Consider the following 26253-nt stretch of genomic DNA (forward strand, 5'->3'; position numbering starts at 1 on the left):
TCGCTCGAGCATAGGTTCTGTCGCTCGAGCCGCGAGGTAAAATTCTGGAATTTCCAGGTTTGCTTCCAAGCTTCAAAACTCGAATTCAATGGTTCAAAACACATCTTTTTAGACCAAAAGCTTAAGGAAACATGTGTTAACTCGTAAAACATTGTGAATTCAAAATTATTTTGCAAAATCAAAGCCCAAAAGCATGCCAATTGTGCAAACTTAAACTTGAAGTTGTGAAAACATATCATTACATATCATGCATGTAAAGATGCAAGTTCAAAACTGTCAAAACATGATCAAATAAGGTGTTTAATTCAAAAACATGTTGAATTCTTAAAACAAAGCCAAAATGAGAACATACAAGAGGAAATTCTTTGAATTTAACTTCAAAATCATGAGAATTATGCATGCATGCATGGTATGATTTCAATTCCTTCATTCTAACCCAATTCTTGTATCTCTTAGTTCCATCCTCTTAAATTCATGTATTACTCAACTCAAGGACAAACTTCAAGGGTTGGATTCTTACCTTAAGTGTTCAATTGGGTTCTAAATGATCAATTTTCAAAGTCTCCAAGCTAGTTTCTCCAAAATTCTAGCTAAAGGCTTGATCTTAATTCCTTCTAGTCTCTCTCTCTCTCTCTCTCTCTCTCTCTCTCGTTTTTGATGGCAAGAGATGTTGAAATGTGTGTGTCTAGTGGTGGTATAAGACAACATATAGATTATATAGGGACCATTAGTGAGATTAATTAATCCTTGTTTAAATTCAACAAATTTTACTTATTTTATTCTAAATATTTGGTTTCGAATCGAATTTCAATTAAACCTACCATAAAATTCTAAAAATTCTAAATGCCACATATACTGAATCAATTTTGAGATCGGATGCCAATAAGGCCTTCAATTCGCAGAACAAAACAAAAATACAAACAGATATTTCTACCATGGACAGATACAATGCAAAGCACACACATAACACATAATTAATCACATGATTTCATCTTAGATACTTATTAGGCAATCTTAATCATAGATCATTTGTTAATCATGGGTTGAGGTTGTTACACTCCCAGTGGTAAATTCGATCATTATGTATATCTAATGAGAGAGAACAACAATGGGAATCGTAACTCAAGAAGCAATTGATCAGTTCAAATCATTGATGAGCCAAGGTCTCTCTCTCTCTCTCTCTCTCTCTCTCTCTCTCTCTCTCTATTATAATATAATAGCTACTTCATTTTACTACTATCTTACATTCACTCTCAGTTTCTCATTTTGTTATATATATTTTTTAATTATTATTTTTGAAATTTAAAATTTTTTACTTTTTTGGGGAATTCGGACAACTAAAGAATCGCTGAAAAGGGCTTTCCAGGTTCGCATTTTTCTTCTTTATGTATTTTTCCTTCTTTATTTATGTTTGCTTTATCTGATCTATTTGTCAACAGTGGTCAATTTTGAAGTATTTCTCTTTTGTGATGTTTTATATTTTCAATTCCATGTTGATTGCTTCACTCTCTGAATTTTCTTGTGCCTTTACTCAGTCTTTTCTAAATTACTACTATAGCCTTTCAGTTAGAAATTTAGAGGTTTGCAATATAAACCAAAGTTTTTATGGCCTTAGCTTTGTAGTTCAATATACATTCTGGGCAAATTGTTCCATTTTGGTGAAATACTTACCTCAGTTTCTTTATGAGGTAAAAAATGCAAGCTATTAAGCATTGATTCCCATGTGTATTGACATCATTGGTTATTGAATATGTTTGTATTAACTTGAATATATGCTGTTAGATTTCCAAAATGTGGTTTCATTCTATACATGTCCAATCTTTTTCGATCCTGATTTCGTTTTGATTTTGATGTTATTTTCTATTTGTTGATATTGTCCCTTTTCTCTTTGTTTTCAATTTCTAAGTAGCTAATTTCATATTAGATTTAGATTTCAATTTAGATTTCTTTCATTTTCGTTTTCAATTCTCTTGTTTTGTTTTCATCAACAACTTCTATTCATTTCAATGGAATCTTCGTCTTCAAATATAACCCTATCTCCATATGTTTGCTTCATGATCCAGGAATCATGGTTTTTGTTTTGCTACAACTTTGGCTCTTGAGGCTACAAGTTTCTAGTTATGTAGTGGAAGTGTTTGTGGCAAGGTCTCAGAAAAGGATTTTGGGATATCCTTATGTTTTGTTTGTGCTTACATTTGGAAATGTTGAATAAATTGTCCTTTTGAAGCTGCTATGTTAGATTGTTATTGTGTCATTTTGTATTATGTTATTTACATTTTCCTGTTTGTGTTTGCATTTTGTTATATCAATTTTTTAGTTAATTTTGATGATTGAACATATGATTAAGCCTGTGCTTGTTGAATTAGCTCTTTCAATATAAGCATAGCCCTATCTTGGCTAGCTGTAATGTTTAGGAGCTAATGACATTATGTGGAAATTAGATCAAATACAAAGTAGTATTGTTTGCTAAGATTTTAAGATTGTTCTTAAATAGGAAGTTGCATCATGGTAGACAGTGTGTATCAGTGTATATAATTGTAGCAAAAAGCAAATAACTGTAGTCCTTTTGTATTTATTTTTGTCTCTTTGTATTTACTTTTAGATAGATTTTTCAAAAAGCCTACGACTAGGCTTGCCTAACTAGTTAGAAAAATTGGCAACTTTTAAGACAAAAAGTCTTACAAAGTTAGATATGTTAGATATAAGTTAGATATGCAATAAGTTCTATTTTGTTTGTATTCTCTTCTTGTAAGTCTATATATTGGCCTTTATGCCAACATAATGGAGAATGTAAATTCCCTTCAACTTCTCTCCATCTTTTTGCTTTCTTCTTTGTCTCTAAGTTCTCTATCATAATTTTATAACTCCACCATAATTCCATAAGTAAAAAAGCTCCTTTCCTTTCGAGTTTTGTAATTGGTATCAGAGCTTGGTGAAGAGCTTTGAAAAGCAAGATCAAGCTATGTAAGTATTTCTATCTATGTATAAATTTTTGATATATATATATATATATATAAGTTTGTATGGTGTGTTTTATGATATAAAAAAAAAAATATTTAAGTTAAAAATTCCGTCTAAGTTTTTTGTGTATCTTTTGTATTTTATATCTTCATAATTATTTGTTTCATTTATAATTGTTGTAAAACCTATATGCTTAATGTATGTCAAAGCCCATATACTCATTAAGATCTTTTGACTATTGGCCATAATAAGTCTTTAAGATCATAAAAGAGAGGTTTTAGGCACCAGATAATACACTAGGAGGGTCTTAGGTACCAACAACAATCTAAAATGGCAATTAATTCTGATGATATAATATGCTTTGGAAATACAAAAATAATGTTAATAATAAATATGATCATAGTTTGCATATTACTAAAAAATCTGCAAATATAAATAGTGTGTGTTCTAGTTTAAATAATATTACTGATATTATGTGTTCTTGGTTTTCTAAATTAGATAAAAATCAAAAAATAAATCAAAATTATCTAGAGACTAAAGTTGAGTCTATAGAATCTAAAATAGACAATTTGGGTTCTATAATAAATATTGATTTAAATAAAGAAGCAAAAAATCAAATAAATAATTTGGTGACAAAATTAGAAACTATATCCTTCATAAACAATGATGGAATGAATAGTCCAGGAGATAGTGACATCCCTAGGCTATTTTATGGTACAGAAGATATTATGGTACTTCAAACCAATACCTATAATAAAACTGAATATGAAAATATTGTTGAAATATTGGATTATTGGAGAAAATTATATAAAGACCCAGACTTAGGTATTGATGAAAGAAATAGGCTATTGGATCAGACAAGAGAAACTTATCTAGAAAATGAAACCCTTTTACGACACTTTAATTATGATATTAATATGTCAACTAATAATGATGACAGCCAATCATCCTCATCTAAAGAATCAATAGATCAAGATATTTCATCAGAAATAAATAAAGGGAAAAGAAAGGCAGAAGAGCCAATTGATCCCGAATTATTTGGCACATGGGGAGATGGAGAAAATTTTGACTTTATTCAAACAAATGAAGTTAAAAATGATATTAACATTGGAAGTACCTCCAATCCTACACCTGAGCCAGTAATATCTAGAAAAGATAATAATCATAGGTATCCAATAGCTCAAAATGGTACTTATTTAGACTTGTCTCATGTTCCTTTTAAGGATCAACCACAAGCAATAGATGATTGGGCACAATCCTTGTCCATCATAATTACCAATTATAAAAATAGTTAGTTAAAGGAAAAATTCCTTGATTATATTGCAGCAACTCTCCAGGGAGATGTGTTGCAATGGTTAAGACAGTGGGAAAAATCTGAAATTGAGAAAAGTCCAAAAACGGCTTTGTTAACAAATTTTCTCACACTTGACACAATTTTAGCTGAATTTGTAAAAATCATAAAAGAAAATTTATGTGATTTTGCAGGAGATACTAATATCCAAGCAGATGCAAATTATATTTTGACTAAATTAGAACTATGTAATATTTGTCTTTTTGAAGATTATGTTCAAACTTTTAAAAAATATTATTATCTTATTGATCCACCAGCAAATCAACCCTGGTTAGATCAATTTTTTCATAAACTCCCTAATCCATGGGATGAGTTATGTATTAAAACATATCTTGATTTTCTCAAAAAAATGGGGAAGGAAGGATATGATAATCTTGGTTTTCGCATTAATTATGTTCTAAGGCTGATAGCAGATCGGTGTCTAGAAGTAAAGGCGAAAAAAACAAATAAAAAATCAAATTTCTAACTCACCATATGGTCAAAAATGTTGTGATAAAATTTTAAAAGAAAATTGGAAAATTGGTTGTAATACATTTCCTAAAAGAAAAAGATTTTCCAAAAAGCGTAGAAAATATAAATGGAAACCTTGGAAAAAGAACAAAACTTTTTCAAAAAAGAAAAAGTATATTCGAAAAAAGAAACCAACAAGTGTTTCAAAAAAGAAAACTTGTAAATGTTACATTTGTAACGAAGAAGGTCACTATGCACCCGAATGCCCAAAACGGGAAAAAAGTGCAAAGAAAATGATCAAAGTCCTTGAAGAACAAGATTTTGAGATAATATATAGAGAAGAAATTTCTGATGAAGAAGAAATCTTATATGAAATTTCTAGTGATGAAGAAAGTTCAGATGAAGAACTAATCTTCATGAAACATTAATGGCCCTGTTTTTCTCTAAGTTTTATGGTATCGTTTGACCTTTATTTTTTCACTTGAGTTTTTGACAAATCTTTGTTTTGTCATGGGGTTTGTTAAATGATGGTAGCACAATATTGCTAGACAAGCTGTGAACTTGAAGACTTAAACAAATCAAAGACTAGAAAGGAGGAGAAACCCCTTTTAAATTCTCTCTTTTTCTTTCTTCAATTTGTACTTCCCTTAGTCAGGTGTTCTAATAAAGTGTCACCATCTCTTGTTTCTTTCATTTTTGTAATATGCTCCTTTATTTCTGAAACCTGATTGATTGTTGGTGCATTTCTATCATAAATCTGAATAGATGAATACTGTAAATTAAATCTTGATTATGTGAAAATGAATTAATTATGTTGAATTTGGTGATTTAACACTAAATCCAAACTAACAAAAAAAACGAAATACAAATTAAAAAAAAAAAAAAAACATAGCGTGTCAGAACTGATTTGGTGAGACTTCCTTCACTTCCAAACCTTCAATTTTTGGCCTCAAAATTCTAGGATTTGGGATATAAAAGAATTTGGGAGGTAGTATATGACCAAATCAGCAATACTAACATAGTGAAAAGATAAACAAGTTGATGCCTAAAATAAAATGAATTTTTAAGAGAGATAGGTGTTGATTACTTGTGAACATATATAAATTTTGTTGTGCATGTCCTCTTATTTGATTGTCTAATATTTTTTGGTATTGAGATCTTGTGGTTTTTGTTTTGGTTTCACGGCTTTAGGTCGTATTGTTTTTTATTTATTTATTTATTTTTTATAGTTCAATTGGGAAACTTGAATGCAAATCCAACTACTTTCCTTTCAGCAACTGATTTGTTTATTTATCAACTTATTTTATCTGCTTTTTGTTTCTTTCTTTTGGCAGGTGAGCGAGTTGCTTACTCAGTCAGTGCAAATTGCATGCCTCATGTGATCACTGTTAATGCTGGCGAGGGATTTTTGTCTATTAGTAAAATCTAAATTTTGTTTATCTGTGATTTTGTTAGAGCCTCACCTCAATTCATATTTTTCTAACTACTTGCTCTTCTTCTTTTCCCTGTGATTTGGTAACTCTGAATACTGTTATTATATCAACTGGATCCTTCTCTAGATGGAGAATTTGCTATCAATTACAATTTCAGTTAGTTTTTTTTTTAATATAATTTTTTTTTATTATGGAAAAAGTGAAAATGTTTGTGTGGAGCATGGTAAAACAGTTTCACCCCAACCCCTCTCATCCTTTGAACTATTTCTTATGTATTTTGGCTTCAAGTAGATAAAAGAAATCTTGATAGAAAAGGCACATACTTAACGAGGATAATAACAATTGCTTATCCAACAACAATGTTTTCTTTTTCCTTTTCAAACCTAAACGCTTGTAAAGTTCATATGGTCTTTCTTTCACCTCGTTATTTTTAAAACAATAAATAAATAAATAAAATAAAAATCTATGCTTGTGCACAAGTTCCTCATGTTTCTCTCATTATTTTGAAAGTAATTTTAACATTTTATAGGAAAACTGATAGGTATTTCATATACTTGATATGTGACTAACGTGTAGACAAACCACTTTCATTTATTGTAGAGCAAATATGATGAGACATTAACCATGTGTTGTTCCAACCCACATGCATGAAAAACATGGGAAGGCAACCAACCAAGTCAAGCTTGGCAGCCACCAACCATAGCAAAGGTCAAGAATGGAGGCTACCCAAGTCAAGAATGAAGGCTCTCCCACCTACTCCTTTTGTGTATAAATAGAGACGGGAGGGAGAGGATGAGAGATATCAGAAATTGGAGAGTGTGAGTTGAGTGAGTTTCATCTCCTCCTCTGTATTTTGTATTTTGCTCCATTTTAGTGAAAATTCTCATTTCTGTCCGTGGATGTAGGCATTGGGCCGAACCACGTAAATATTGTGTTCTCTGTGTGTGTGATATTTTTCTGGGTGTGTATTTGATCCTAACAAAGTGGTATCAGAGCCAAGTTGTACGTTTTTCGGAAAAACAGAGTATTGTTTCGAAACTGCCCAGAAATCGTATTGCTCGAAATCCTATTTTGAGCATACCAGGAGCAAGGACTCGACGAGAGGAGTCCAGAAATATAAAACAGACACCAAACGGAGGCCGCACGCGCTCCCACGCGCCCCTGGACGTTGGCGCGTGAATCCCACTCTCATCACGCGCCCACACGCGCCGTTCAGGCACCCGGCGCGTGATCCCACTCTCAGACACGCGCTCCACGCGCGGTTCAAGGAGGAAGACGACTGAGGAACCAGCGCGTGCCTTACACGCGCCATCAGCACGCGCGCCCCAAGCCGAGCCGGAGCCGAGTTGACCAAGCCGCTGACTGAGCCGCTGACGTCAGCAGAACCGGAGGAATAATCTGGTGCTTCGCAGGCGCACCAGATTCTGCCGATCTGAACCATTCAATCTGTTTTGGCTTGATCTAAGCGATTTGAGATCCGATTTGGGTGATCCAATAGTGGTTTCCGACTATTTGGAGTATTCCGGACACATCCGTACGGTCAGATTTTGCAAATAAGTTTTGAAAAATTTTGAAGTTTTTATTTTGGCAATCCGAAGTGTTTTTCCGGCTAATTTGACCAGTCCGGACTCCACAGCAAAACTTGTTTTTCAGCCAACGATCATTATTGTATGATGGAGGAATCAACGTCGACTTCAGGTTCTATGATAAAGTTAAATGCTTCCAATTATGCCATTTGGAAGCCTAGAATGGAAGATGTCTTGTATTGCCGAGATTTGTTTGACCCCATTGAGCTTAATGGAGTTAAACCACCAACGGAAAAAGACGAAGACTGGAAGCGGAAGAACCGAAAGACCATTGGCCAGATCAGACAATGGATTGATCACAGTGTCTTCCACCATGTCGCCCAAGAGACTGATGCCTATGCTCTCTGGATAAAGTTAGAAGGCATGTACCAGTCGAAGACTGCTCGGAACAAAGCCCTCCTGATGAGGAGACTTGTGAATTTGAAGTTGAAAGGCGGTATCTCTGTTGCTGAACATACCAGTGAGTTTCAAAATTTGGTGAACCAACTAACAACTGTCAAAATGGAGTTAGATGATGAAATGCAGGCCCTATTGCTGCTCAGTTCTTTGCCAGACAGTTGGGAGACATTGGTGGTGTCTCTCAGCAACTCTGCCCCAGAAGGGAAACTGACCATGAGCATGGTTACAGATGCCTTATTTAGTGAAGAGGCAAGAAAGAAAGAAATGGGTGGAGATCAATCCCATGCCCTCGTCACAGAAAATAAAAGCAGAGGCAGGGGCAGGGGAAGAAGCAAAAGTAGAGGACGCAGCAGAGGAAGATCTCAAGACAGAGGGAAATTCAAAGAAGGAATGAGCCGGCCAAGGTTCAAATGTTACCATTGTGGCCAGGAGGGTCACATAAAGAAGTATTGCTATGCCTTGAAGGGAGAACAACAACAAGGCAATAGACAGCCAAAGACCGAAGATGGGACCACTGCAGTTTCTGTCTCAGAGGATATTGCATTATTCTCTGTTGAAGAAGAAGAATGCCTCCATATGTCAGACAACGACACCGAGTGGGTGGTAGATACAGCAGCTTCCTACCACGCTACATCCCAGAAGGAGTTCTTCAGTACGTACCAAGCTGGAGATTTTGGTACAGTGAAAATGGGTAACTCCAGTTTTTCAAAAATTGTGGGAATTGGTGATGTTCATATCCAAACCAAAGTTGGGTGCACGATGGTGTTGAAAGATGTCAGGCATGTTCCCGATTTACGCCTGAATCTTATTTCAGGGATAGCCTTAGATCGACAAGGCTATGAGAACTACTTTGGCAAAGGCATATGGAAGTTGAAAAAGGGATCTCTCGTGGTAGCCAAAGGACAGGCAATTGGCACACTATACAAGACTCATGTGGAGGTGAATTCAAATAGTCTCAACGCAGCAGAAGATGAGACGTCACCAAATTTGTGGCACAAAAGGCTGGGTCACATGAGTGAGAAAGGGTTACAGATTTTGGCAAATAAGTCACTTATTCCCTTTGCCAAAGATGCAAAATTAAATCCTTGTGACAACTGCTTGTTTGGGAAGCATCATAGAGTAGCTTTCCATTCATCATCCAGAAGACAATCAGAGTTGTTGAGCAGAGTATACTCTGATGTTTGCGGTCCCATTGAAGTGGAATCTTTGGGTGGTAGAAAATACTTTCTGACATTCATTGATGATGCATCACGGAAGGTATGGGTTTATGTCTTAAAGACCAAAGCTGAGGTGTTCCAGCATTTTCAGACATTCCATGCTATGGTGGAAAGGGAGACTGAAAAGAAGCTGAAATGTCTCCGAACAGACAATGGAGGCGAGTACACGTCAAAGGAATTTAAAGCCTACTGTGCTACTCACGGCATCCGGCATGAGAAGACTGTTCCTGGAACCCCACAACACAATGGTATAGCCGAGAGAATGAACCGAACCATTGTGGAGAAGGTCAGATGTATGCTCAAAATGGCAAAGCTACCAAAGCCATTTTGGGGAGAAGCTGTTCGTGTTGCTTGCTATTTGATCAACAGATCGCCATCAGTTCCACTGAATTTTCAGATTCCAGAAGAAGTATGGTCTGGAAGGGAGATCTTTTACTCTCACTTGAGAGTGTTTGGGTGCAAAGCATTTGCACATGTATCCAAGGAGCACAGACAGAAGCTGGATGACAAAGCCACTCCATGCATCTTTATTGGCTATGGAGATGAAGAATTTGGATACAGATTGTGGGATCCGAAACACAAAAAGGTCATTCGAAGCCGAGATGTGGTGTTTCAAGAAGGCCAGACCTTTGAAGACTTTGGGCAACCAGCCAAACCCAAAGTTGATGATGTTTCAGAAATTATTCCAAACCCTGCACCATCACAGCATGCCACTGATGAAGAAGAGTTACCGCAGCATGCAGTCAATAATGTAGAGTTGCAGGATGGATTTCTAGAAGAAGAAGATCCAGAAGCAGAGGGTGTTGAGCAGGGGGAGCCACAACCCCCTCTACCAGAGACTGTTGGTCCACAGTTACGAAGATCAACAAGAGAATTTAAGCCGTCAACCAAATACCCTGCTTCTGAGTATATTTTGCTTACCGATGAGGGGGAGCCAGAAAGTTTTCAAGAAGCTCAAAATCATAAGGAGAAGAGTAGCTGGCAGCAATCTATGCAAGAAGAGATGCAATCCTTGCAGAAGAATCAGACTTATGATTTGGTGAAACTTCCCCAGGGTCGAAAAGCATTGCAGAACAAATGGGTGTTCAAGTTGAAGAAAGATGGCAGCGGAAAGCTAGTCAAGTATAAGGCTCGATTGGTTGTCAAAGGTTTTGGGCAGAAGAAAGGTATTGATTTTGATGAAATCTTCTCGCCAGTTGTGAAAATGACATCCATTCGAGTAGTTTTGGGACTAGCAGCTAGTTTGAATTTGGAACTTGAACAAATGGATGTGAAGACAGCATTTCTCCATGGTGATCTGAAGGAAGAAATTTACATGGAGCAGCCAGAAGGTTTTGAAGTCAAAAGGAAAGAAAACTTAGTCTGCAGATTGAAGAAGAGTCTCTACGGCCTCAAACAAGCGCCGAGACAGTGGTACAAGAAGTTTGACTCATTCATGGTAGGTCATGAGTACAAGAGAACTGTTGCAGACCAGTGTGTTTATGTCAGGACATTTCCCGGTGGAAACTTTATCATACTTCTGCTCTATGTTGATGACATGTTGATCGTTGGACAAGATGCCACAATAATCAGATCACTGAAGAAGGAGTTATTACAGTCCTTTGACATGAAGGACCTAGGCCCTGCACAGCAAATTTTGGGCATGAATATTGTGCGTGACAGGAAAGCCAAGAAGTTGTGGCTGTCACAGGAGAAGTACGTTGAACGAGTGATTGAGAAGTTCAACATGAAAGATGCCAAGCCAGTCAGTACTCCGCTGGCTAATCATTTCAAGCTGAGCAAGAATTCTTGTCCCTCCTCTACGAAGGAAAGACAAGAGATGGAGGCGATTCCCTACTCATCCGCTGTAGGGAGTTTGATGTATGCAATGGTGTCCACCCGACCAGATATTGCTCATGCGGTTGGAGTTGTAAGCAGATTCCTTTCCAATCCAGGAAAAGAGCATTGGGAAGCAGTCAAGTGGATTCTGAGGTACCTCAAGGGTACAGCAAAAATGTGTTTGTGCTTTAGAGATGCTAAACCAGTCTTGGAAGGCTATACTGATTCAGATATGGCAGGAGATCTTGATGGTAGGAAATCTACATCAGGATTGCTGTTCACTTTCGCAGGGGGAGCTGTGTCTTGGCAGTCCAAGCTGCAAAAGTGTGTTGCTTTATCCACAACTAAGGCAGAGTATATTGCCGCAGCAGAAGCCGGGAAAGAAATGTTGTGGTTGAAACGGTTTCTCCAAGAATTGGGATTAAAACAAGAAAAGTTCACGGTACATTGTGATAGTCAGAGTGCCATAGACCTGAGCAAGAATTCAATGTACCATTCTCGCACAAAGCACATTGATGTTCGGTATCATTGGATACGCGAAGTGATGGACAAGCAGTTATTGGAACTGACCAAGATCCACACAGATAAGAATCCAGCTGACATGCTTACAAAGGTGGTCTCGAGAGACAAACTCGAAATTTGCAGAGACATTGCCGGGATGGACTTCAAGTGAGAAGTCAGTCATGCATCTGGGTATGGAGGGGGAGAATTGTTGTTCCAACCCACATGCATGAAAAACATGGGAAGGCAACCAACCAAGTCAAGCTTGGCAGCCACCAACCATAGCAAAGGTCAAGAATGGAGGCTACCCAAGTCAAGAATGAAGGCTCTCCCACCTACTCCTTTTGTGTATAAATAGAGACGGGAGGGAGAGGATAAGAGATATCAGAAATTGGAGAGTGTGAGTTGAGTGAGTTTCATCTCCTCCTCTGTATTTTGTATTTTGCTCCATTTTAGTGAAAATTCTCATTTCTGTCCGTGGATGTAGGCATTGAGCCGAACCACGTAAATATTGTGTTCTCTGTGTGTGTGATATTTTTCTGGGTGTGTATTTGATCCTAACACCATGCTCTATTGCTTCGGGATTTTTTTCCTCTCAAGTGCATTTAACAAATAAATCTATTGCATGTTATTCACATTATAGACATGTCCTCATACCCAGGGGTGGCCCAACTCTTGACGAGGCCTGTATCTCAATTGAGGACTTTTTATATTTAAAAAATATTCTTAAAAACCTTTGGATAATAAGTTTTTTTTTTTATATTTTTTTTTTAAGGAAAATAATTTGTTTTTACTAAGCCCCAAGGATCTTTGCAAGCCTCTACTATAGAGGGCCTTTGGACAAGGAGAATTTTCATCTGACTTTATATTTGGGGTCTTTGTCCTGAGAATTGTCTTATAGGTGAACACATTCTACCAACTCATATATGTTTTATGCCTACAATTTGGAATTCATTTGTTTATGCTTACTACTACCAATGGCTGCTATTGAGGTGTTGTTGAGAAAGCACTGGTCAACTAGGTGCTATTAGGAGAATAATTGTTGCCGATATTGCCGCCATTCAGCCATTCACGTATCTCGCCCATTATGTGTTTGCTTTTTTGCGTTATAGTAGAAATATCTCTATCTTTTGGGTGCTATTTGCTGTAAAGACCCATCAGGGTAATGCAAAGATTTTGCATTATGTAATTTTCTTTTATAATTTGAATATGCCAATGCTATTCGGTCAATACTAATAATTAATTTTATTTTTACAGATGATTTTTAGCGTGGAATTGTATATATTCCTTTTTTATCTACGGGGGACATTCTTTTTGTATAATCCGTTATGATGTCATTCTCTTTTTGTGTGGATTTGCTATTGTTCATACCAAGAACTATTGACCTAGTGCAAATTACTTTTGGCATACAAATTATCTTTTTGGCGTGGTATAGATTATACTTGGTACAGAGGACAAGATATTGAATTGATATTACGTTTTTGTGTATAGAGGACATGGTTTTTGTATAATTCTCGAATTTTATATGGAATTATTATTTTAGGTTGAATTATACTTGGTTTGTATGAAATTTTTATTACATTTGGAATTTGACGTTAAAGTTAAATTTTTTGGATGGTTGAAAGTAAAATATGTGCAGGTTATGAAATAGTTGATAATACAATGGGTATATGTATTGTTTTGTTTATAAACAAGGTACAAGTTGCACTAATAATAGAATAATATAGGTTGTGGAGAAATTAATCATAAAAAACACTAAATAAAGTTTTTGACAACTAAACGTTTAGTAGTCAAAAAAGAAATGAAGTTTTTGGCGATTAAATATTTGGCAGCCAAAATAGCAAGCCACAGTTTTTGGTTAAATATTTAGTAGCAAAAAAAAAAAAAACTTTTGCTGACCAAATAATTAGTAGCCAAAATAAACTAAGATGACGAAAAAACTTTTTGCCGACTAAATATTTTAGTCATGAAAAAACATGACATCTTTCGGCAACTAAAACATTTGGTGGCTAAATGGGACATAAAATGGTGACTAAAATATTTTGTCACTAAATGTAGTATTATTTGTGACTGAAATTTATTGGCAACTAAAACTTTTAGTCGCCAATAGTTGAATTCATTTTTATGTGGATACTTTCGGCGACTATAATTTTAGTCGCCAAAAGGTTATCTTTGGCGATTAATAAATTTTTAGTAGCCAAACATTGTAAATTAGCCACAAAAAAAAAAATAGTCGCCAACACTATCGCTGACAAGGTATTCTTGGCTAACTGGGCAACTAAAATTTTTAGTCGCCATTGACTTTTGGCGACTAATGCGACTAAAAATGAGACTTTGGGGACTAATTTTTTAGTAGCCGAATGTGTATTGTCCTATAGTGGTGTTCATCGACGACCGCCGTTAACCACCGACTTGGGTAGACCACTGTCCACCACTCTCAGAGTTTTCTTTGACCTAGGTACCATTTATATCTGGAATTTTCATTTAATCTTTCTAAGTTTGTGTGATGTTGCTTGTATATGTGTTGGGTATGACGGGTTTGTGAGCCTTATTTTGTTTGATTTTTGATTTTTTTGCATTCTAGGTTTTTGTTGAAAGTCCACATAGAAAAACAGTTTGTCAAAAATAGGTTGTATGATTTTGCTCTGTTTGTTAGATAATTGTGGAAAATGGATTTTGATGAGACTGAATTTTTTTTATAGAAATCTTTAATAGAAATTCAAAATCTTGACTGCATGCAAATATAGATGTTTTGACTAGTGAACAATGACTGAAGAAATTCAAAATTTTGCTCTATTTGTTGGATAATGGTGGAAAATATGGATATTCTTGACTGCATGCAAAATCTGTATTGTTGAAGAGAGTGGAGAGAGAACGATTTCAGAGACTAATGTTTGTCTAAAAGAGAGAAAGAGAGGACAGATAAAAAGAAAGGTTTATGCGCGTGAGTCCAAACATTTAGACCATTCGAGCCACCAATTTCGAGCTACAAACATTATTCATAAAATATTATGACGTGTGATTCTAGGAAGTAGTCATTTTCAAGTGAATTATCCCTAAATACATTTGTTTAATTAAATCTTAGATTGAGTCCGAATATCTAGATTGTGCTAAAATCTAAAAACCTCATTTTCATCTTTTATTTTTATTTTTAAGATGAAACAAAAAGATTGAACATATTTAAAACTTATTTTTTAATAAATCTATTAGAAAATGTTTTTGTAAAATGCTCAATGGAAAATGTTCAAGACCTCCAAAAAGTACTCGCAATTTTACCCACAATGATATGGCATGAAATGTGTCGACTTTTAATTTGTTACACATTTAATGATAGTGGGCCCAAGGATAGATCTATGAGAAGACTATGAGGGCTATGGCCTCCTGTTTCTGTGAAAAATACAGTTTGTCAAAGCACTTTAAAAAAATATATATCATTTTATACATAAAATGACCCTCCAGTATTAAAATATATATATATATATATATATATCTTATTATTCTCTCATCTTACCTTCTTTTTCTATTTTGCATCAAACAAATTTCTTTATCCTATTAGAGATTGCTTCTATAGTATTTACAATTTTTTTCTATGTATGTATAAAATTTATGTACATATGTGTGTTTTTGTATATAGTGATTTTTTTTGGCCCCTCCTCCGGTAATGAAATCTTAATTTCGCCCTTGGCATGAAATTAGAATTTCATCACCGGAGAAGTCAGAGACAAATAAATTTTTTTCACAATATATACAAACACACTTGTATGTATAAATATGATATATAAACAAAAAAAAAATCAAATACTATAAAAGTAACCTCTATTAGAAGAAAGAAATTTTTTGATATAAAATAAAAATATAAAGTAAGATGGTAGAATAATGACATATATATATATATATATATATGTATATATTCTAAAAGTGCTATGGTAATAAAAAATTTCACATAAATAAGAGGGCCAAGACCCTCATAATTTTTTTCTAATTCTATTCTTATTAACCTAATTTTAATGTCACACTATTATAAGTGAATTTATGAATACACATACGTGGATCCTAGTTGTTAACATTTTCTACCAAACACAAACTTAATATTTTGTCTATTTTCACATCTTGACAATTTCCTAGCTAAAATAACTGACACAATGGACAAATTGGATGGTAATGATGACATACATTCCACATAAAATTGGCCTATATAAAATGAGTTTTTGTGGCCGAAATTCATCATTCACGTCCACTAACTCAAATGGTGTAGAGTCATTCAGACCATCTTCAGAAGCCTCAAGACAAAAGGAAAATATTATGGTTAACACTCTTTAAAAGATGTATTATATGTATTTTATAATTAAAAAAATAATATAATTTTATATTTTTTTAATTAAAAAATATTATAATTAAATATCACATGAGATATAATTAAAATAATATTATAATTAAAAAATAAAATAACATAATTAAAAGTACAAAATGTATATTAAAATTTTCCTCCACACAAACCTCTGAGGAAGTGACCCTACCTTCTTGTGAAAGAGGCGGAGAGTCCCTTTCCGATGTTCCCAAAAGAGAGAGAGAGAGAACGTATGTTTGATTATGAGTTGTAAGTGCAAAACGTATAAAAGTGCAAAATGTATATTAGAATTTTCCTTCATACAAACCTCTGAGGAAGTGACCTTACCTTCTTCTGGTACGAGCTCTCAAACAAAAGATCTAGGTTGTGTTTGAACGATTTTCAAACTATGATTCTACTCTCATATTCTAATATGATGTTTGGATAGTATTCTAAAATTATATTTTCACAATATTTAGAAAATCTTTTGTGAGGCGCGATTTTCAATTTTTTTTTGCCAAATTTGGCCTAATCAGTCGTCCCACCGGTCGTCTGGCCGGTTGACCAAAACAGTGTAATTTTTTTTTTTTTTGACAATTGACATATGTTAATATTTATATATTCGAAAAAAATATGAAAAATTTAGAAATCTCCTAGATGTTGATTTGTGATTATGTATCAATTTTAAGCAGTATATAACAATCCCAATCAAACAATCAAGACAAATCGACGCAACGATTTTACGTGGAAAAATCACAATTGGACATCTCCAATTGTGATAAAAAAAATCACGAACAACAGCCACAAAACAATCCACTAAGAAGATATAAAGGAATTACACAAGTATACTCTCAATTACCTAGCGAATCCACGCCCGACTTGAACCAACCTCTATGTGTCTCTTCCAACCCCGTCGTCACCTCGAAATTGTCTTGATGATGAGCCACTCCAGAATCCACCAAAGCTTCAGGCTCGAATTCTTCAGAATCCATCGAAGAACAACTTTTTCTTTTGTGTAGAACAAACAAATAATCCTTTGATGTATACTCTCTAAACCATGAGTTGAATACTCAATCAAAACATCAAAGAAAACTAGCAAAATATCCCCAGATATAAACCTTAGAACCCAAGAAGAAGATCTGGAGAAGTAATCCTAGATTTGGACTGAAACACGTATTTATAGAAAACTGTCCCGCGATCTCCGCTCGAGCGTCGGATTGGCCGCTCGAGCGGACCTACGCTCGAACGCGAAAAGTTCCGCTTGAGCGAGAAAAAACAACATCTAGTATTTTTGCAGGCGAATAAACTTCTGGAACTCAGCATTCTCCGCTCGAGCGGGAGAATGTCTGCTCGAGCGGACAGGCAACTTTGAATGTATTTTTGCATTTTGCTTCGGGGGCGCTGCCCCCTCAACCCCTGCGAGTTAACCGGGCAACTCGATCCCCGTCATAATCAGCGAAGTGGCAATCTTAAAAGTATTAACATCACAAAATTTTCTGTAAGGCACAATTCGGGTTGGATTCGCATCTAAAAACTCATAGCCTCACTGAAATAAAAATGCAAAAACAAATACAACTGAAAGGAGTTTTGTCAAACGGGATTGCCAAGAATAAAACCTAACAAAATATTTTTCAAATTTTTAAAAGAAATTTATGTGTTTTAATAGAATTTTGAATTGTATGTTTGGTTATGAGTTGTAAGTTTTTGTATCAAATCATATGTCACATCAAAAATTCTTCACTCAATTCAAACTCTTTTCAAAACTCTTTTACCAAACAAATTTTTCACACTCAAATCATAATTCCAAAACTCACAAACTCAAAATACAACTCCTACTCTCAAATCATATTTAGAAAGCTCTACCAAACGCAACTCTAATTGCTTTTCAACATAGGTGGCCAATGTGATATATTAATGGACGAGATTTTTAAAATTAGGTAAATTATAAATATATTTTTAAAAATTTGATTAAAATACGAATCGTTTTATATAGTTTTATAAATTATATTTTGTCTCTTGAGATTTTTAATTTCATAACAAATCATCCATTTTATTAATAAATCATCAAATCAATTAATAGTTTTTAATGATATTAAAAATATGTTTTAACTAATAATTTAAATAATATTATTATTGTATAGGAGAGCAATTATAATTTTTATTTTTTCAGTTAATTTTGTTAAATAAAAAATTCAGAGAAGGGGTATTTATAAATTTTCAAATCATAAGAGACAATCTGTACTTTAAACAAATCTTAGAAAATATATTTGTAATTTCCCTCAAGTTCTGTGAATAATTTCTAAATGAAAAATGTTTCAATTTGACCCATAATGATATAATATAAAAGGTGTCAATGTTTTATTTGTCACATGCCCAATTACATAGAACCTAACTCCCTTATGATATTATTATGGATGATTTTGTAAGTTTAAATAGTGAATATATATATATATATATATATATATATATATATATATATATATATATATAAATGCAGAAATTACATTAATCTCTTTTGAGACTTGAAAAAAAATACGATCATCTCGCAATTCTGACATAATTATATTGGGTTGCATTTTAATAAGGTTAAATTGATAGAAATTAATCAAGATGGTGCAAAAACACAAAAATAAACATCATAAAGCTTATATTTTCGTGTAAAAGATATGACAATATCATTTTTTTCATCTATATAAAAGGCTAAGTCTGGCCTTGTTTGAGAAGTTAACTATTTTAGTTGGTTATTGAGTTTTTAACTAGTTTAGTTTGGCTAAAAAAGTTACGTTCAAAAAGTTAGTTAGTTTTTTTTGTAATTGATTTGATAATTGTGAGAGAAAACGTAAAATGATTATGGATTAAATATGATATTTTGTCTTATTAGCTATTTAGTCTAATTTATCTTTTAGTAGATGATTTTAGCTCAACCCTCTTCCTAAACAAAACCATTAGGAAAATGTCTCGTAGCTCAAATTTTGTGGCTCAAAAGTGGCTCAAATGGCCAAAACGACGTCGTTTTGGTCATTTTTATGTTGTTTTGTACTCAAAACGACGTCGTTTTAGCCATTTGAGCCACTTTTGAGCCACAAAATTTGAGCTACGTAGCATTGTCGCAACCATTATATGAATTACAATCTCAAGACACCTCAATATAATTATGTCAAAATTATAGAACTTATTATGTTTTCTCTAAATTTTAAGAAATCAATGTAATTTACCTTTTTTAAGTATTTGTAATTTTTTTTTTTTGTTACAAAGAAATCATTACATCCTTTGCAGTCCAAGGTCACGTCCGATCATCAAGATATCTTGTTGTCTGTTCCGAATGAGAGATTATAATTTGAGAATTTATATCAATCCCTCAACACAAACCTTATTTAAGTCAAAACTCGTCTAACAGAGAGAAGTCGAACTAACGCCAATTTACTACGCCAACAGTACCTTGAAGCTCCTCTCAAACCAATTGCGCTACCACCCATAGGTTATATTTGTAAATTTATAAGAGAGAGAGATATATGAAAGGTACCATAGGGGACCGCAATCAAGGATTATGAAGTGTAAACAGGAATAATTGAAACATTGGTACAAAAACATCAAGGTCTTCCTCCTCAATTTCATTTGAGACTTTGAGGAGAGAGAGAGAGGCGATGAGCCATGAGCCATGGCATAGTTTGGGCCCACAGGGAATTCACAAAATGTAGACAGATAGCCAATGAGGAGGGAGAGAATGAGATGGACTCCACAAACCCAGCCAATGAACAACTAGATGAGAACCAAGTCATGGGTCCCAATCCCAAAGGGCTCAATCTTTCACTGTTGATAACCACCGAAAGTGCATGGAGCTCTAGCCTCAGGGTTTGGCTCCCTCTATTAAAAGATCTTCTTTAATTAATTTAATACATAATTTTTTAAAAAAAATTTAATGCTTGATATTTGTTTGAAATTTGTTTTACATTCTATACTTTGTATAAGTCATCAAAACTTTGTGGATTCGTTTGAAATGTAGGTTGATTTTTTAGCTTTACTTTGGATTAAAAAGTCTCATTTGGAATGAACTTTTTGATTTTTTTTTATTTTTGTGAGAGAAAAAATAAAATTATTATGATTTGAATGTGACATTTTATTTATTAATTTTTTAGTCTATTTTGTCACTTTGTGACAATTTAGGCCAAGATTGGAATGCCAAACAAAGACTTAAAAGTCAGTTTATTAACTAAAAAAAAAAAAATTATTAAAAAAAGTTTCTTAACTCATTTGATAAATTCATTCTGTTAAAAATTTTACTTTAGTCCCTTTGAAAAGTTATTAAAAAAAATATGAAAATGTTTTAAAAATGTCAAAAAAAATTAACTTTTTAGGCATAATTTTTTTATAAGTTTATTTTAAACAATAAGCTAACTTTTTAAAAGAAATTAATATGTAGTCATAAGGCTCCATCACCTTAGCTCAATTAATTTTAGGTTGAATGTCTCTAATAGCTTTAACATGATATCAAATTGGGGGTTCTCTCATGAGCCAATTCCATTTCAGGTATCTAGTGTCTCATATATATTTTTTCACCTTCACATTCGACTAAACCAAGTGTTAGTGACTTATTTCTCTATAAGCCACCCAAATTTTGTTGATTTTGGTTAGATGTCTCCAATGATTATAACGCCGTGCTTATATCATAGATTTAAATATAGATTTAGCTTAGAAAAATGAGATACAAGTCTATTTTTTAGATTTATTTTCTAGATTTAATGATATATAAGTGAGATAATTGATTGATAGTTAGAGAAAATATGAGAGAGAGAAAAAAATACATAAGAGTGATTGATTGATTGATCATTGGATATGAAAATTGAGTTTAATTTTTTAATTTTAATAGCACTACTCGTTAGTTTATATTTCATTCATATTTTTTTTCAATTTTTGCATTTTCATTTCTAAATTCTTATTTAAATCTATAATCCAAACACTAAATTAAGAGGGGAAAAAAGTCATGACCATTGTAATATGAAAAATTATTGGTCTTGAGATATCACGTGACCATTCTCTACACCAATTATGATTTACTATACTCTCTTATATTCCTCAGCCACTCAATTTAAATTTGTAAATCTCATTCCCTCTGCCAATCATCAGAGCACCACGTGGAGGGGCCTAATACCAACCAATGTTGTCTTGTCATATTTTTTTGTCCCACCCTTGTGACGCGGGGTTGTGTGAAAAGCCTGTAGGTGCAGGAAGTACACTTTGAAAAACTATTTCTCAACTTTATATTTAGGGTTCGTCTGGGTGTCCTAAAAAAATGTATTTTTTGTCTTTTTATAAAAAGATGTGCAGAAAAATAGAGAAGTGATGTGATGAAAAAAAGATAAAAAGATGGATTATATAGTAGATGCCAAACCAAGCCTTAAATACAAAATTTAAAAGGTAAACTAGTAATAGATTTTAATAGTTGAATTTAATTTTTATTAAGTTTTATTAAAAATAAATTTTGATAAAATTATTATTAAAAATATTTTTTTGTGATAATTTTTTATATATGTCATTAAAAATTAACAATTAGTGACTTTTTTTATCATGATTTTTATAAATTGTCGTTAAAATTTATAATTAGTGATATTTTTTATGTCAATTTTTTTCTCATATGACCTATTAGATAATAAGTCCACTTATTAGGATCTACACGTAAGTATTCCAAATTTAAGTCTAAATTTGAGGAACTGTCAGGCAAATATTACGAGAAATTTTTGTATATAAATAAGGTATCACGTGATATTATTTTTTATTAATTATAAATATATATATTTTTTCTTATTTTCTAAACACTCAACATAAATGTAATAAACTCTACTATCAAAATCAATAATAATAATAGAAAATATCATATGATAAAAATCCTATCCGCATACAAAAATTACCAAATATTACTATTCTCTCCCCTAAGCATAGTGCAAAAGGGTAAAAGCGTCATTTGCGGGTCACATACCCCTTGCAATTATTGCACCAGCCCCATGTCCTAAATATATACATGAAATCTCGTGATATTCAAAATTTGAGCTTCTGAGTTTCTTCCTTCAAATTTATCTTTCTATCAATCTTCAATCCATGATCACCACCAAGAAAGCCGCAAACGCCGTTGGCGGCAAGACTGCTCGAGCCTGCGATAGCTGTTTACGCAAGCGGGCTCGATGGTACTGCGCTGCCGACGATGCTTTCCTTTGCCAAGCATGCGATTCATCGGTACATTCAGCAAACCAGTTAGCAAGCCGGCACGAAAGAGTTCGGCTCGAGAAAGTAACTTCTAAAAAAGCCACAATTAACTTGGCTAAGATCGATAATTTTGCACCGGCTTGGCACCAGGCGTTCACCAAAAAGGCTAGAACACCACGACATGCAAAGCCGGTGCAGAAAATCACGAACCCTCTTCCTCTAGTCCCAGAGATCAGTAGCGAAGAGGGTTCGCCAGAGGAGAATATTGAACAACTTCTTTATCGTGTACCGGTTTATGACCCATTTGATACCGAGCTATGTGGGGTTGATAATAAAGTGGCGAATGAACAAGCTGAAAGTGTCGTGGGAGGCGAACTTAACGGCGGGCACAATGAACCATGTGATTTGGATAATTTTCATGGGTTTCTTCCACCGGATATGGATTTAGCAGAGTTTGTTGCCGATGTTGAGAGCTTATTAGGGACGGGACTCGATGAGGAATCGTTTGGGATCGAAGGGTTAGGACTTTTAGACTGTAAAGAAGAAGATACTATGGAAAATACTTGTTTGGAAGGTAGGAAAGTTAAAGTTGAAAATGAAGATGGAGATGGAGAGGATGTTGTGGGTTGTCAACTGGGTATGGAGATGACAAGAGAGACAATAGATTGGAACTTCGATTATGAGTCTCCAGTGACCGGAGAGGAAGAGAAGGTTATGGTGGTGGCAGAGATGGAGACGATGAACGGTGAATGTAGAGAAGAAGTGGAGAGGAAAATATTTCTGAGGCTGAATTATGAGGCAGTGATCAGTACTTGGGCTAGCCAAGGGTGTCCTTGGACAACCGGAAGCCGACCGGAGTTGAACCCTAATGACTGCTTGCTGGACTTCATGGTACTCTCCCTCTCCCCATCCAATTTGTGTAGTCTATACTTATTTTTGCATTTGTATATATACATCTGCATTGCAATACACATATAAATACATATATATAGGTTTATCATTTAGGATGAAACCCTAGTTAGCTAGTCCATGCACACAAGCTTAGTTTAAACTATGAGAGAGATGAGTAATTTTATTATTTATACTAAGTTTTTTAACATAAACAAGCCGAACACATACATTTAAGTATCATAAGTGGTTAGACAATGAAGTTCTATTACAAAATTTATTCTTTGTTCTGATGTCAAGTTAAATTGTTACAATATTTATTAATTCATCTAAAAAATTAACTAAACTTCAACTTATTAAAGAGGAGAATAACCTTATTATTTATATGCTCAACAATTTCAATGACTTGTTTAATATTGCTCGAAGTCAAATTTAAATTCAAAAAACAAAAACAAAAATCCTATGCAATACACTTAGACTATTGTTTTAGAGAAGTAATAGACAGGTGGTCTTACTTTTAAATTTCTTTGGGAGAAGTTGATTCACATAATTCGACATCATATCAAGACTAATAGTGGTTCAAGATTTTTGAGATTTCAAACAACTAGACATTAAAATAAGTCTTTTACTATGGTTTTAAGAACTCGAGGCCTTTAAGAATTTTTTTAAACTTTCTTGGTAGATCTTAAGTAACAGGTTAAATGGCCTAATAGCTAAGTCATCTTTAATCAAAGACACAACCTTTTTTGGGATAGAAATTAATCCCTCCCACCCCGCCACCCCCCCAAAAGAAGAGCTTTATACAATATTTGATTGAATGGGTTTTGTTTAACATGAAGTTACTATATAAGTGTGTAAAAATTTTGCAGGGTTCTTCTTCAAATCCATGTGTGGGGATAGGAGGAGGAAGGCATGGAAGATGCGGCGATGGGGAGAGAGAAGCGAGAGTGACGAGGTACAGAGAGAAGAGAAGGACGAGATTGTTCTCGAAGAAGATAAGATACCAAGTTAGGAAACTCAATGCCGAGAAGAGGCCCAGAATGAAAGGTCGTTTCGTTAAGAGGTCATCCTGCTTTGCAGCAGGAGGCCCTGCTTTCCCTAATTATTTGATCAACAAATAATGGTCGGTCAACTGCCAAATTTGCTTCTTCTTTTTTTTTTTGTGTGGCAAAATTGGAATGTTTTTGTTTGCCTTTTAATGGCCCTTATCATATATGTATAATGCAATAAAAGAAAGTAGTTTTATGCAATCTCTCTCTCTTACAAAACAATTTTATTATTCTAAACTTTCTTCTCTTGCTTGACATTTCCCAAACTTTACAATCTAAATCATTAATTTACAAAAACAAAAAAGTCACTCAGACTGGAGGTTCAATTCAACTGCTCAAACTGCCCAAACTGAAGACAAACTCAACCCATGCACAAATGACCCCACAAGTCTGGCTGAATCTTTAGTACACCTCCTTTAGCTACAACATGATATACATGAAATTATGACCCGAGTACAGTGTGTCCTGACTCCGGTGATTTAGTGTGATTGCTGGCATAATGAAAATCACAACACATATGGCACATCTTTGGATGGTTACGCACTGTAGATTAATATATTACTTTGTTTTGGTATCATGAATTTTAGTAAAAGTTTAAAATATATATATATATATATATATGAAGCAAATTGAGAAAAAAATTTAATTTATATTTCATTCACATGTCTTTTCTTTAAAATTTGTAATTCAAGTACAACCTTAAAAGTTTGATGTACTAAGTGGAAATTGGACTTGTTGAACCACAACAAACATTCTTCAAATATTTTAGAAATTTTTGCAGCCAAATCATTGAGGAGTTCCACATGAAACTTTGTAGCAAAGTCGTGTGGTCCTTTCACTATGGACTAACAAATTAATCAAAATAGAACACTTCATTTTATAAGATATCAAATAAATATTTGGAAGAAACATGTTAAATAATTCCTCGAATCAGTGAGTGACAAATTAGAACGCTCCTTAAAGAAAAAAAGATAGGATGAAGACATGAATTGCAGTAACCCCAGAGAATTGGCCTAATGGGTATAACTCGGAGCCTAGGGGTGTACTCCCTCTAGGTCACAAGTTTAACTCTCATTAGAAACAATCACTACAATATATAAGAGTTTTAGAGACTAAATGTTTTGGTCTCTAAAAGTGAAAATTTTGTTACAAAAGATATTTAGAGACCAATTTCTATCGTTACGAGGATAATCGTTAAAAGGTCATCTCGAAAAGTCAAAAATAAGGCTTTTAGCGACAAAATTTTGAAAATGTCACTAATAAATAGACTTTCATGGAGAAAATAATTTGATCTGAAAATGGTTTATTTTTTGAGACAAAATTTGGTCTTAAAAGGATAATAATTCATCACTAATATCTAACTTTTGTTGCTAAAAATATAATAGTGACACTTTTCACAACAAAATTATTTGGTTCCTAAAATATAATTTTTTTCTTAAATTTTGGTTTCTAAAACTTTAATTTTTTATAGTGAATCCGTTCCTTGGATTCACACCCACAGGCTCTACTCGAGCTTTGCCCGATTCACGTAAACAGAACGCTTTGTGTGGGTCTCGAGATTTGTCGAGATGCACATAAACTGACTCAGACACCCAATCATAAAAATAAAAAAAAATAAAAATAAAAAAGGACATGAATTGCAGTTGGTAATGAACCAAAAAAAAAAAGGTTGAATATGTTGGGATTTAGACAACTAGTGAACAAAGTTCAACTAAAATTCTACTCATTCTATATAGATGGAACAAGAATGAAAGACTAGGGTAATCCACAGTTATTTGTGAAAGAAAGCCAATGGGAGCTTCTATTTGCATACCATCTTTTTTTTTTTTAGTTCATATGTATTTATTTGGATATCAATTATCAAATATAAATTAATTGTTCAAATATCAACTATTAAACAAAAATTAATTGGTCGAATATCAGCTATCAAATTGACTTTTGATTCGGTAATTGATATTTGAATCATGTATTTAGGAAATTGATATTCAAACAAAAAATTAATATGAACAAAAAATTTATGTGGTGTGCTTTGGACTCAAAGTTAAATGTGTTGGCCTTTAAGCTCAAAAAATATT

The 26253-nt window shown here is 33.8% G+C and overlaps 1 protein-coding gene across 1 annotated transcript; it reads left to right on the plus strand.

Annotated features, from left to right (window-relative positions):
• Positions 1 to 22074: 22074 nt before the first annotated feature.
• Positions 22075 to 24379, plus strand: LOC114282101 (zinc finger protein CONSTANS-LIKE 16). Its single transcript, XM_028224742.2, has 2 exons — positions 22075 to 23132; positions 23999 to 24379. The coding sequence occupies exons 1-2, from the start codon at positions 22137 to 22139 to the stop codon at positions 24248 to 24250; spliced, it is 1248 nt and encodes a 415-aa protein (XP_028080543.2). The 5' UTR covers positions 22075 to 22136; the 3' UTR covers positions 24251 to 24379.
• Positions 24380 to 26253: the final 1874 nt, after the last annotated feature.

This window comes from Camellia sinensis, chromosome 15 (assembly GCF_055761805.1).
Source record: "Camellia sinensis isolate YWXY chromosome 15, ASM5576180v1, whole genome shotgun sequence".
Taxonomy (NCBI): domain Eukaryota; kingdom Viridiplantae; phylum Streptophyta; class Magnoliopsida; order Ericales; family Theaceae; genus Camellia; species Camellia sinensis.